We start from the raw sequence: 14682 nt of genomic DNA on the forward strand, positions 1-14682 counted from the left end.
TCTGGCCATCAAGCAATGTGACACATTAATTGTTATTAAAAGTAGTTTTTCAACAAATTTTTTAAGCACGTCATTGCATCATCCAGTAAAAAACAAATTTGGTGAACAATGAATCATTTTTCAGAAAATTGAAGGATATGAAGGTTGTTCTTGTGTGACATAAATTATATAAAACCCACTGGACTATTAGAAACTGCATTGTCACTAGGCTGAAAATACTATTTTTCTTAACTCTCAGCTTTCTCTATTTGAGATTTGCAGTTTGATGAAAACACTGGATGGATTGGCATGAAATTTGGTTCCAACGTCTATATTCACCACTGTTTAATTGTAATATTTTTATGATCCCTTGACTTTTCATCCAGTGCCATCATCTAACATGTTAAACTAAGATGGTAAACATTAGCTAATCATTCCATGTTCACTTCATATCTCTCAGAGCACATTTACAAGCAGCTGTGTCAGAAAAGCAGTCCACCGAGTTCACAAGTTGTACGTCTGAGTTGGAGATATTGGGAAGTTATTAAATCAATGATATCTCCCACTTGGTAAAGGTAAATACAGAACTGTCGACAAACCAGTGCTAACATACAGTAGCTTCAAAACCTCCATCGCTGGCATTTAAAAAAAAAAAAAAATCTATATTAACAATAATTCAGTAGTTTCAGATTATTTCAAAGCAGCCATACATTGTTTCACTTGTTATGGAATTACTTTAGAGGACCAGAAAAGTAGCTAATTCAGTCTATTTAAATGGTGTGACTACAAAGCTAGCAGTAGGGATTATGATCTTGTATGTAAGAATATGGGTTTCCTTGTCTTCCAGTTCTGCAGACATAGCTTGAATGCAGCATACATATCAGCATGTTAGCATTGTCAGTGTGAGCATGACATTAGTAATTAGCTCAAAGACCTGCTGTGACTAAGTACATGAGCTCAGAGCTGCTTGCGTGGCTGTGGGCTCTTTGTCTGTTTGAAAGACAAATGCATTGTTTTTGGAAGGCAATCATGGATATTGTTTGACTTGACTTTTTCCATTAAAACAGACAGCTTAACTTTAAAAAGCCAAAAGAACATTGTATGTATCTGTATTTCAAAGGTTTTAATTTACACTGATACTGTTGTTTACTGGAGGCCAAAATGATTACTTTTATTCTGACGTGTTATCTACACAGCAATTAACCGGCTGACTCTGTGAAACCACTCAACTCCAGCATTAAGTCCGAGATATCTTTCTCCCTTCCTTTCCTTGGTGAACCGCTGTCTCGCTGATATTCAGACAGCTGAAAAGGCTTCTTGGGTTTTCTCTCTTTCTATTAATCCATGACTGTAAGGGAGAGGCTGCCATGGTACCAATAAGAAGACTTTGTTCGCTTAAATCACTGAGTGGCAAGCTAAGTTCAAAGCCCTCCTCGGTGGTCCAATAAAGAGGAAGTAGCTTGTGTCTGGACAGATCAAAGGGAAGACGCACAGAGAAAGGTCAGGTCTCAGACGGTCCCACACTGCGAAGCTCAGTGCAGCGCAGAGAGAAGGAGAGGCTCCCTACCAGGTTTTCTATTACTGTCACAATGGTTGCTGGTAGGCTCCTGCTAGGTGATATGTTATTTTACATGTCAGACCTAATTCATCATTGTACGTGAAGAAAGGAAAATCCAGTAATTACTAGCAGTGTCCCTTCTCCAAATTGCCTCTTGATACTTGTGTCATTATTTTTTATATTTTTTAATGTCAAAATAAACAACTCCCATCAGGCGGAAAATAAATGGCGCCTCAGTAAAGAAAAGCATCCTGCTCCACCTAATTAGATCTTCATGGATTCACCTTATTTTGAACATGTGACCTTGTAGATACAGCGGACTCTGACAGCTAAGCCCCCCTGCTGCTCTTGATCATACACCATTTTAATTATGAGGTTTATGAGCAAATATAGTTTTGAAGTAACTTGTGATGGCAGGATTAAAGTTACCAGTTTCTAGGAAACTGCTTGTAAGGCTCTCAGAAATGCATTGACCACCCAACACGCTGTGTACTTCTAAGACTCCCCACTATGCATACTATTATTAGACCACTACTCCAAATAATTTATTACAAGAACACTATGTCTTGGCTATATTAACTGCAAACCATATTTTTCAGGATATGAGTTATTGGCTCTCCATACAAATATACATTGTTTTACTAGTGTCCAGACTCAGCTTCTACTAAAAGTCACATGAAAGGGTGTCAACTAAAGAGTGAGAAGATAACTGTAGTCAGAAATCACTCACTCACTTTCCTGCTGTGACTACATAATTTAACACTATACCACTGTGTAGAACCCATTTTACTCATTCTCTTTGCCTTATGAAGGTTTCACTGACTTGTAAAATCCTAGCACGATCAATAAAACATCATGTTGAGTGCTGCCAGTAATCAGTTACAGGCATGCAACTTATGTGAAGATCGAAGTACAGCATTAAGATATGCAGCCCCAAAGTGTGCAATATTGAATAAATAATGAACGCGTTATGATTATAAGTAATCATTTGAATAAATAGTGTAGGATATATGAATGAACCAAATCATCAAAACTCAACTTTATGTAATTTCATTATCCTTTACTCCAGTGTATTGAAGAATTGCGTATATCAAGTTTTTTTTTAGTTTTGTAATGGAATTTTTCATTAATTTTCATATCACCTTTTACTTCATAATGTAACTTTTGATAAGGTCACCCTTATTTCATGTCACTTTTTATTTCATAACATTATTCTTTTTTTTCATAATGTCACTTTTAATGACAGTGGCACTGTCACCAGTCACGGCCCCCTCATTTTTTCAGTCACATCCTCCCAGTGTCTCCCAGATGAATAACCTCAAGAAATGAATCATTGGTTCTCCATGGTAATCTCTTGCTATGTTAGTATCCACTGCTTAGATTCTACTGAATGTTGTATCATCTCATTAAAGTGTATCTACTTTAGAGTAATTTTGCTATGTTGTCAGAAATCAATCAGTTCAATGTTCCACATCTGGCACCTTGACCCCCTGAGCAGGACCATGTCTTCAGAGCATCTTACAGAGTGCTTTGGCTACTACACCCAGTGTAGTTTGAACATGTCCCTCAGCCAGTGCATCAGCCCATGCATCATGCAGGATCAAGGTGCCACAACTGGTCCCTTGTCCTTGGAGCATATCACTGAGTACTTTGGTATCACATCCAGAGTAACCTCCTTCAGCCATGCTCTGTCACTGATGTGGACATCCAAAGACAAATTTCCCCTGAATTCAAAGAGAAGTAATCAGTGAGGTCAACTCTCTTCTAGCAGTGGCTCTTGATTGAGGGTCCTCCGGCAGCACTGCTGTTTCCACATGTGTCAAATGACAGAAAAGCAAAGAAGAGTTTGGTTGCTATTGCAACCATGAAATCCTTTCTCACAGAATGAATCACTGCACTGACTGTATGGATTTCATCCCTGTGCTCCAGTTTTCTTCCACACTCTAAAGACATGCAGGTTAGGTTAATTGGAAACTCCAAATTGACTATTTTGCATTGTCTTTTAATTAAGCATTAATGTGTTAATTGAATATAGATTGTGTTGTGTTTCAGTGTTTTTTGCTGTTTGCTACTCTCAATGAATACTTGAATATTGATTGTTCTAGCAGTATGTTGGAGACATACATGATGAGGTTGAACTTTCTCTGTTCCCAAGAAACAAAACTAGCAGTCGACATTCCTGCTAGCATCCCCTAGTGGCTGCAGTGCAGTGTTCATTCTGGACATGATATGAAAGCGTTGGATGGAATAAACAACATATTGATGATGTAGCTATTCTACAGTCTTACCAAATGTTAAGTTAGTCCTAAGGGTGGCACCAGAATAATGGACAAGAAATCTCCCAAATCTTTAGGATTCTTTAGCATTCATCCTCTGGCGAGCATGAGTCAATTGACAAAATTTCATGACAGTCTGTTTAGTAGATTTTTATATTAATTGTTAACAAGTGTACATTTGTAGTTCATTCTCTGGGGAGCAGGAATTCATCCTCTGGGGAGCAGGAATATCCACAGTGGGGAAAAGTTGCTTCTCTGTAACCAAATGAAAGAAGCAGAAAAACAAGTGACATCAAATTGAAAAAACTGACTTTTGTAAAAGGGTATAAACCCCTTAATTCTGTAATTAAATGAAAATTAACTCTGCTATTGTAAAGAAATAAGTGATGGAATAGGATTTCATTATGTGTTGATTCAACAATTTCACAAATAATTTCACAATTTACTGGTTCATTTATGTATATTATTTCATTTTATGCATGCCATTTTTCAAATGTTATAATGATCTCTTTATACTATCAGCACTTTGGGTTTCATATGAAGAGGGACTGATTTATTTGGCATTTTATAAAACACAATTGCCAAGTGGTATGAAAACAAAAGCACAAAACGGTCATGCACAAAGGCCACAAACGAAAGTATAACAAAGACATTAAAATGTCATTACCAAATAATTGGAGGTCCTTGCATTTCTGTGACAGTCACTTAAATGAAGAAAATGACTCAGGTAGCCAGCCTAAAATCTAAGGTCTTGGAACAAAAAGCTTTAATGGCAAGGGGCCTGATTAATTCTTTTTTGTTTGTTTTTCACAGCCTTAGATCTGCTTTTGATGATTAATCATTGTTTCACCTACTCAAGCTTATTTTTACTTTACTAGAAGAAAGAAACAGTGATTTTTTTAGTCTGTGAATTGGTGGTTCAAGTTCAACAGGTTGCCAGGTCAAGAACTAAATTCTCCCTTCCTTCTCATAATCTTCCCTAAATTCAAAGAGAAAAAGAGAGGGGGAAAAAACCCACAGCAACAAAATAAATAAAATAAAACCAACCCATCAACACCTTTTTCTCGCTGTAGCCGAAACGTTTAGGGTATAAATGCTTTTTTGTATAAATTCCTTCCTCAGTATTCCAAGAAAGTATTGTCTATACAAACCTTGGACTCAGCTAAATATTTGCAATCTGGTATCGCTGGAAGTATAGCTGGAGGGTAAAGCCTCAAGGGAACATGATGAAGTTTACACAGTCTTTTTTAAAATGTTTTTCATGAATGTCTCATTGTATTTTCTAGTACCCATGAGGTTCTTGTATAAGTCGGTTAAGTAATGTTCATTATCTAATTGTGAAATATTGAGGCTTTTAAATGTGCTATTTCTACTGTGCTTCATGGAATAGCATCTGTTTGTTTAATTTACTGTCTATCCACACTTTGTAAGAGAAGACCGCTAAATTCAAACTTTAATAGTGCCTTCGGAAACCATAACTCTTCAAAAACATCATTAAATATCAAGTAAACAAGACAAAACCACAGAGCTCCCTTCCTTGCTTGCTTATGCCCTTGCTGTCTCTGTTACAGGTGTCATTCACTGATTCCTCCACAGTCTTTCTCTAGTCTTAACTAAAGCTGCTAAGATGCGCAGGGATCTACCATAAGGGTGTTTATCAGATTTTTTTTTCAAAGTGGTTGTATTTGACAGCAGCTTGTGGATGTTTCACTTGAAATTCTCATCTACATTTTAAAACACCACTTAAACTCTGCAGATATTTGTCAAATCCATTTGAACTCCAACAGAGGCCAGACTGGCAGCGCCTCGCACCACTGAACACAGAGAGTCAACAGAGCCAGTGCCACAATGTTGATTCATGTTGAGAGAGAATAAAAAAACTACTTTATTATGGTTCACAGCCAGAAAAAAAAGTGCGTCAGCCAGTGTCTTTTTGTATAACTTTGAAGCCTTTGAAGGGGTTACATCCTCCAAAATAGCAAGATCCGAGTCAGTGTTTTCAAGCCTTGTGTGTTTCATTCTGTTTGGAGTTTTAGAAAAGTTATGTAAAAGTGAAGGGAGGGGATAACATATGTAGGCCACAGCTTGTACATTTTATTTAGACTGAAGTGAATGGCTTTTTTTCGTGTGAGTGTGTGAGACATGCAAGGAAAGAAAAGGCAAAGGTATGTGTATGTGTGCTTAATTGTATGAATTATTAATTGCATGAATTAACATATATGCGTGCAGGTTTGTGTGCATGAGTATTTGTATGTCTGCCAAACCAAGCTTTGGCCTTTCTGTTCAGTTAGTGTCACAGTCACTGACACAACACCATTCAGAAGGCAATGTGCCAGTGCCTTCTCACCAGGTCTCTAATTGACTGTCTACGCTGAATCCCTTGCTTTTAAGAGAGAGGAAGAGAGATGGAGATGACAGAGGGCAAAGGGCCACAGTTTATTTTGGTACAAATTGTCCACTTTCCCCATTATTAGAGCATAAGTTACAGAATGGAGCAATTACACACAGATTTAGAGGATTACAAGAACTGATAGGGACACATATACAGCAATTAACTATTTTATCACACTCCGTGTGGTTTATAGTCTGGTTTACAAGAGGTCCAGTCTACTGCACATTACTACAGCGGGGCTAAGCAGGAACAGTTCACTTGTTAGAAATGATATCCCAGTTAACAAACCATCGCTGTTGGCTGCGAAACAGAATAGCAAAATTTCTCGCTTGAATATTGAGTAATTCATGCTGAGGCTTATTTGTTCCCTGAGGACCAGAGGATAGTGTGGGCACAGTGTTTAGGTTTAGTATGCATGGCAGGGTGTGTTGAGGTGAATTCATTGAGGTCTCCAGAGCACACTGCCAGCAGACAGAGCCAACTCTAGCTTGACGGGAGCAGCCAGAGTGTATAGAGCTCTCAGTGGCGCTGTCCGTGGTGCTGAGGTCCAGGCGCTGTGGCACGGCAGCAGCATTGTGTCGGCCTTATAGGTAAGCGTCAGTACCTGGCGCTGTCCGTAGTGCTGATGCTCCATCGCGCCATGGTGATGCGGCTTAGTGAATGGCGCTGTCCTTGGTACCAACACGCTATTATGAGCTATAGAGCGGTGTTGGTCATTGGCGCTGTCCGTAGCCATGAAACGCCATTTAACTACTGCGCTGTCTGTCCACGAGTGCTAATGCCCGATTCCCCATAGTCCTGAGACATTAGCAAGTATTACATAACACTTTAAAATACTACATTACAACTAAAACTTCTGAATTTAAAATATTATATTTATATACATATATATATATATACGGTATATACAGAGAGAGTGATTATATATTAGATTATTCAATTAATGATGCATTGTGTAAGCATTGTGTAAGTGTCATTACGATGCTTTACTTGGTCATAGTGAAGCTGATTTTCACTACTTTTGATATGTTGGTTAGTTGAATCTATAACAATACATCATATCTTATAAAAATGATTATGGAATGTTTGTTTTTTTAATATATATGTAAGTGACTTTTGCTATCAGATAAATACAGATACATTTTCCTTTGAAATGTAAGTGTCAAGTGAAAGAAACAGATGTACTAAAGTGCAATAACTTCAAAAACACTTGAATAATGAACTATGTAACATTGCCCCTGGGCTCAGTTATTGTCACTACACATCAATCTGAGGGTCATTGATCAGTCTACCACCAGCCTGTGCATATTTTAAAGCATGATTTTAATATTCCAGCAATGTTTTTTCCAGATAAATACAGTGCATTACAAACATAACTGGGCACGAGATGGCAATAAAATCAATTCTAAATTGAAGTTAGTGCACTCCTGGTGATCTTATTATTCAGTAATGTCTTTTAAAAAGTGAATATATTTGACATATGTGCTGAAAATGTGGAAATCTTGGAATCGTTTAACTCGTTAATATAAATCATTATGCCAAAACAAAAAGCTAAATATGTCCTTGTTCCCACATAAACACATAACTAAATGAACACCCTTTAAAAATAAAACATAAAAATTACAATCTATATTTGCTGACAAAAAAACCTAACCTCCCTCAATACCACAGTGAAATAAATAGAAAAAAAGAACTATTCACACAATATGTATATGAGCATGTAAGTATTAACATACATGCTTCTTATTGCTCGTAGGAAAATATCACTCGATCCATATTGAGTCAAAAATCGAATAAACATACAGCATATGCAATATCAATAAACAACTGTAACCCGTGAGCCTAACTGGTACCATGATGTAAAACATTTTGTCCACGTAACAGCATCTAGCTGTTGTGATATCACTGTAAACTGCGACCTCAAGTGGCTTATTGCTGACGTAATATCGATTATCTGAATGTTTCACTTTGGACAAAATCACTTGGAGTCGCACAGTGCGCACTTTTCCTCTCGCTCTTTTTTCTCCCACTGTCTCTCTTGTCCACTCTCCATCCTCCCGTTTCCTCCTGCAAGCATGCTGTGATCTTCATCCACTTCATTCCCAAATCGTGAGCTCTAAGGACTTTCTTTTTTTTTCTTCCACGACCAACCCCTCTTTCATTCATCCAGGCTTGTATTCACCGGATTTTATAGGACTCCGTTTATTTTTCAGCCCGGTCTCTGGGCTATGCCACCGGGGCTGCTGAGGCTGAAGAGAATCGAGGAACCTACCACAGGTGAAAGGAGGTTTTACGACGCTGCGGTATAAATGATTGAACACTTTGAGCAACGCAATCATCAGGCACCGGCGCTTCCTTTATACTGAAATATAAAACGGAAATTGAGATTAACACACTTTGGGACAACTAAAGGAACGTTTGCCAACTTGCGTGTCTGAACGAATACAAAACATATTCCCCAACTGGGATTGCTAAGGAAGATGTGACCTTTTCTTTTGCGCACCGGCAATCCGACTACCCAAGGAGCAGATCACTGCTTTTCTATCAGTTGCTCGATCTTGACATGTCTTTTTGGGGGATTACACGCGGAGATATGAGCATTGTAAGAAGCCGAGCTGGATTGTGAGATTAATACCTTTTCTTTTTATCTGTCTCTCTTCAAAAGAGGAAGTGCTCTGTTTGTTCAATGGCTTCAGTGTCAAGGTTGGCAAGACGCAAAGATGCCAGTCGCTGGCCGAGAATGTCGTCAACTTTCTGGGCTGTGGTGCTTCTGACAGCGCTGCTGGTTCTCTACTGCGGTAAGTCGAGGCGCTCATTTTGACCACACATATCGGCATTTGGAGCGTTTGGCACAGACACTGGTGCGCAGTGGGTGACCGTGTCATGCGGGACGCTTTGACAACAAAATTATGCGCCTGATATTGGCAACTGCTCTCAGTATTGATCTCACTAGTTGTCGACCTGTCATCTTTACCCCCCCCCCCCCCCCTCTTAACAGTTATCGGAAAACACTTGCCCGCACAGCTGCGTGCACGCACACACAGTATAACCCACGCACACAGACACAGACATTCGGAAAGAGAAAGGGAGGAAGAGAGAGAGAGAGAGAGAGAGAGAGAGAGAGAGAGAGAGAGAGAGAGAGAGAGAGAGAGAGAGAGAGAGAGAGAGAGAGAGAGAGAGAGAGAGAGAGAGAGCTTAGATCAGAGGAAAATGTGTCTTTTTGTCTATGAAATGTGGTGAAAACACTTTTGAAAGGAGAATGAACTTCAGTTTGCCAGAGGCCTAATTAAGTCTCTTGTGGCTCCCTTTAATTCTCTCTCTCTGTCCCTCTCTCTATCTCAGGGACACGTACACACATCTCTGTCCTGAGGGCTGTATTACTGTCAGACTGACTTACTGAGGTCAGACAGTCATGTATGTGTCACATTGTCTTTGGACTAAAGGCTGGTTAGAGAAAATGTCTGAAATCCAGATGAAACCTACTCTGTATAAAGAACAGACTTTCCATTTATGAACAAGCCCTGTTAGTTGGTCAAACAGAAAGTCTTTCTCCGGGTGGTAAAATTCAACTATTGCCTGAGGATAACCTTATTAGGAAAATGAATGCAAGCGCACAGACACAAACATACAGACACACAATCATGTTCCCTTTCTCTCTCTCTCTCTCTCTCTCTCTCTCTCTCTCTCTCTCTCTCTCTCTCTCTCTCTCTCTCTCTCTCTCTCTCTCTCTCCCAGGCTACTTCTCTAGCCAAGAATGTCTTTTCATTTCTTGTTTCCTAGCACCCTCACACCTTCTCCCTTCTCGCTTCCTTTCTCTGTCTCAAACTGCATCTGAGTCACATATGAGCAGAAATCCAGCTGGCACACTGTGCTCCATTCTGCTACGTGTGAAAACGGAGGCTATGTGCAATAGCCATGATAAGCCCATTAAAACTGAGCTATTTCATTAGCCGCTGAGCTAATGATTAATATAATCATCTTGTCTTCGTGCACATTAGCTATGCTGGTGTTGTAGAGAAATTAACAAATTCATTACGTGATCATTTTAGCCTTCTGGAGTATTCCTTATGACGTTGGAGATGGCCGGAGCTCTGTTTTTTCCTCCTTTCCTCTTTAAACAATGAACAAAAGATTGAGTTTGCTTTGTAATCACACAGGCACCGTTTAATCAATAGGGGCTTGGTTTATAAGAGTGAAAGGTTCTGGACAGGGGGTCTTTTTCTTTATGGTGCCTTCGGCCATGTCGATTGATCTTCTGCTTGTGTCCAATCAATGGTGCCTGGATGTTTGTTTCAGTCAGCAGTCTTTGAGTCCCCCTCCCCAAGGACCTCGACCTCCTACCCAGCAACACCTCACCACTTCTGGAACTTAATAATCCAAGCGATAATGATTCTTTGATTTCTTGTATTTTCTTTTTTTATAAGGTCTTCACCCCACACTGCTCAGAGTTGTTTGCCGTTTTCAGTCTGAAATGCTCTATGTGCAAATTGAGGCTGGAATATTGTAGCAAAAAGAGAAATGTCCAATATAATGGATATTTATTTATTTCCTCCCTTTTATCACCTTTTTCTTTTTCTTGTCTTGTGGAATTTTTGGCTGATAAATCTCGAATCTCAAAGATTTCTGCTCTGTCTCTCTCCCTCTCTCTCTCGGATTTGTCTTTTTCCCCATCCATTTCCATTTTGGTTTGACGCTCCTCCTTTTATGCTGTCTTTCTGTTCTGTCATTTGGTCTTATTTATTTCACCCTCTCCTCTACTTTCTTCTCATGTCCTTCGATACCACCATCAGTCGGCCAGTCCGCTTTGCTATGTCATCTTACAGACCTCCTGTTTTTTTTTTGCCTAACTTCATCTCTATTTTCTGCATATTTTATGTAGCTGTATCATTTTTGGGTCTCTTTAGCAGACAGTTTATTCTGTTGAAGGTCTGAGCTGAGCTGACCGCTGCATGTTACTGTATGTTACTCTGACTGAGGTCTCTGCTCCCTCAGCAGTTTTTAGAGCCTCTCTCGTCATATTGTCCTCTGGCCTGTCCCACTTCTCTTCTCTTTTCTTCCTCTTTCCAATTTTTTACAGCACTAAGTTTCATTAGTCATAGAAACATTGGGCATCCTTTTTTTTATAGTATTAGTCTGCTATTTTTTTAACATAGGCAGTAAAATCTTAATGTCTCTAGATCTCTACATTATACTGCATTTTATCACGGTGTTATTGAATTTGCATTTACATTCTCATCTGATCATTTTATGTTTTTTCCTGGCTATCAAAACAAGTTTTACTTTTATTTCTGCCATGATTCTTTCAGCACATATGGAGGAAATAGATGTCATGCAGGTATAAAAACTGCTATACACATATGCACACATAAATGCCACCACAGATGATTCATAACTTTTTTGCTGTACCACGTGGATATTATGATTGTTTTAGTGGATTGTAACATGCACTTTTCATTGGAGTGTGTGAGAGCATGTTGTAGACATTTAAATGCATGGTGTGTACTGTAAAGCTATTGTTTGTACCAAGGGCAATTTTTGCTTTGCAGTGTTGCTGTGTTGTGCAGCCGAGGGGGGGGATGAGGGACTTCTGTGATTATGGCTATGACTCATATGGTGCCTGTCACCTAGAATCAACATCCAACTTCACACGATCTGCCGTCCCCACTCAGGCCCTTCTGAGGGGGGGAGAGATTGAAGAGGAGAGAGAGAGAGAGAGAGAGAGAGAGAGAGAGGTGTGCTGGAGGGAGGGGAGGAATAGACGAGGAGGCATTGAAAGTGGTGAAACCAGGAGGTTGCTTGATATCCTCGCTAATGCTTTGATGAGGAAAGCGTAGAGGAGTAAGGAGCGGGAGAGGGGAGAGAAAAAAAAGGAGGAAACGAGCGTGAGATGGAGGAGGGAAAGGGACTAATGGAAAGCAGATTTAGAAGGGATGAGAGGATGAGCCACAGGGAAGGAGGATAGAAGGAGGGAGGAGAGAGAAAGACAGAAGGGTGAAAAGGTAAGCATGGTGGAGAGGGAGCAAGAGGTGAAAAAAGTGGAAAAAAAGAAAGTGAAAAGAGTCACACAGGGCTGAGAGAGAAAAAGAGACGATGCAAGATAAATGACAACTGCACAACAATTTAGCTGCTCAAATTGTAAGCTTCTGTTCGAAACTCTAATCACATGAGAACGCTTCAGTAACCCCTGATTACATAAGAAAAAAATTCAAAATAAAAAAAATGTATTGTATTCTGCACACTAGCTCCCTCCTCTGGAAGCTCATAGCCATGCATTTGTTTGCTGACGGTGTTATTATGTATTCATGAGGCTGTAGCCCCTGCATGTGAGCTTGGAGAAAGGCGATGATAGAGCTACAAGGCTAGCTAATCAGTATGCTAATCTTAGCTTGGGATAGCTAAGGAGTGTAACACCACTGTGGTCCTGGCCCAAACTGCAAATAGAGAGAAGGAGAGGGAGATGAGTAAAGATCAACTAACAGGCAGTAAGAGAGGAAATAGAGGGAAAAAAGGAGGGAGACAGAAAGAAAGAGAGGTCACGTTATAACTCATTCCTTGTATCAACCTTCAATGTCAAAAAATGTAGCGACTGCTGATTCATTCCAGCCTTTAATGCAATCTTCTGTGCACTGTTACATCCACAATGTGCACAGACAGTTACAAGCACTCAAGGACAAACGCATAGATTAGAGATATTAATGAACATAACATCAAAGTGGGCATATAGGTTACACTGATGCACACATACCAGCACAACTGCATCAAAGCAGGGATTCAGGGTCACACGTACAGAGGCAAACAACCATGACCTACTTGCAATCACCCTGCAAGCGTACGGAGATTTTTTGAGAATACAAAAAGGTTGGACACACACACATACACACATTCATGAGCACACATGCTACTCTCTCTGCTGCTTAAAGCTGTTGCCATCAGATCACTCTGTCTCTCAGCGTGGTCTCCTGTGTTTCCTTCTGCCTGTTTGTTTATGGCTTGCTGCTGTTGTGCAGCTGAATCGATGGAATGTTGACTGTTACTGAGAACTGCAGCTTGGGGGCATCCATGGAGAAAAGATGGTGTGACGTGCCCTGATAGTCGAGGCATCTCGTCGCCCAACGAGCTCAAATCACATAATCAAGCATACACAGTGATATGTGGAGGCTCATGTCTGCGGACGTGCATGCACACACGGACACATACACACACACACACACACACCCTATCTCCGTCAGAGATGTCTGAGAACCTTGCAAGTCTGATTCACCAGCTGAGAAAACGGGAGCCGACTGACCTCGAAAACGCAAGAACTTGTAGGTGAACGCATGCACATATTTGAATATCTTATCCTATTTTCAGCGTAGCCTCGAGCCTCTTCCTCTGCAGGGAGGGAGACTGAGAGAGGAGCCACTGTCAGGAAGCAGCAGAAAGGGCTGCCGATGGCCTGGGGACGTAAATTCATAAAGGGAGTCAACTTGTTGAGTTTTCCACCGAGAAAGCGCACAGCCACATTACGGACCCCCGGAAATGGGGCCAGAGAACCATATACATATTTCAACAGCTTTTTAGAGGCAGCTTTGCAAAATTTAAAGACCATGATGAGTGTCATTTGAAATATTAAGTAGCAATGGGATCTTTTTCAGTGTGTGCAGGGATCCATTGACATTAAATGGGGGATGGCAATGTTGCCACAGGTGGTGTGTTTTTCTTGTGTGTGTGTGCAGTCTGCACTCATGTGTCAACTCGCTGCTGCACTTTTGACTGAATGGAACAATTTAGAGTTAAGGGAATGCTTGTTGATGGTGATCTTCAAGTTGGCATATGGTCTGCGCGTTTGGCTCTCTCTCTGTGAAGCAATAGGCATCCATCATCCCATACGTTTTAAAAATGTGTTGATGTTTGCACACTCTGGACTGTGGAAAGGCAATTACATCACACCAGGATACATTGACTTATAGCTGAGGCTGACAAGCAGCCTGCATCCTTTCTGAACATTCTACTTTTTTTTTTACAGTGAACATCTGTTGTACTGTATAAATAGTTTGTTGTCTTACCTTGGATTCTAGCCAGGCCTTTCAATAATGGATCACAGTTACAGTATATTCTGAGGGTGAATGGTTAACCTGTAGCTTCTAAAAACTAAACGGTAAACTCTTGGCGTACACTGAAACACAGAAGTCAAACAGAATTATTTAGAAATTACATTGACTAGACGGTATTGTTCTCTGCAGCATCACACTAAATCAATGAATGTTGCCTTTTCGTTGACAAGCCTAATACGAATAATACTTATAAATGCAGATATGCAATCAATTGCAGCCTTGGTGCTTCTCGTTTCAGTTTCTGCTTCTTGTTTAAACTATTGATTGGAGGGAAACTCGTGAGGAAAAATCTCCTTCATAAAAAGAAGAATTAACATCAACCATAGTGGCAAACAGAGCTTACCTGGCAAAGAGAAAGTAGCAATAGCTTTTACATTACAG

General features: G+C 40.1%; 1 protein-coding gene across 1 annotated transcript in view; it reads left to right on the plus strand.

Moving 5' to 3' along the window:
* Nucleotides 1–8891: 8891 nt before the first annotated feature.
* tafa5a (TAFA chemokine like family member 5a) overlaps nucleotides 8892–14682 on the plus strand; it is a 138948-nt gene continuing 133157 nt past the window's right edge. The window contains exon 1 of the mRNA XM_062444218.1: nucleotides 8892–9003. Coding sequence (XP_062300202.1) covers nucleotides 8892–9003 — 112 coding nt within the window. The remainder of the gene's footprint in view (nucleotides 9004–14682) is intronic.

The sequence above is a fragment of the Scomber scombrus genome, chromosome 22 (genome assembly GCF_963691925.1).
Source record: "Scomber scombrus chromosome 22, fScoSco1.1, whole genome shotgun sequence".
In the NCBI taxonomy this organism is placed as follows: Eukaryota; Metazoa; Chordata; class Actinopteri; order Scombriformes; family Scombridae; genus Scomber; species Scomber scombrus.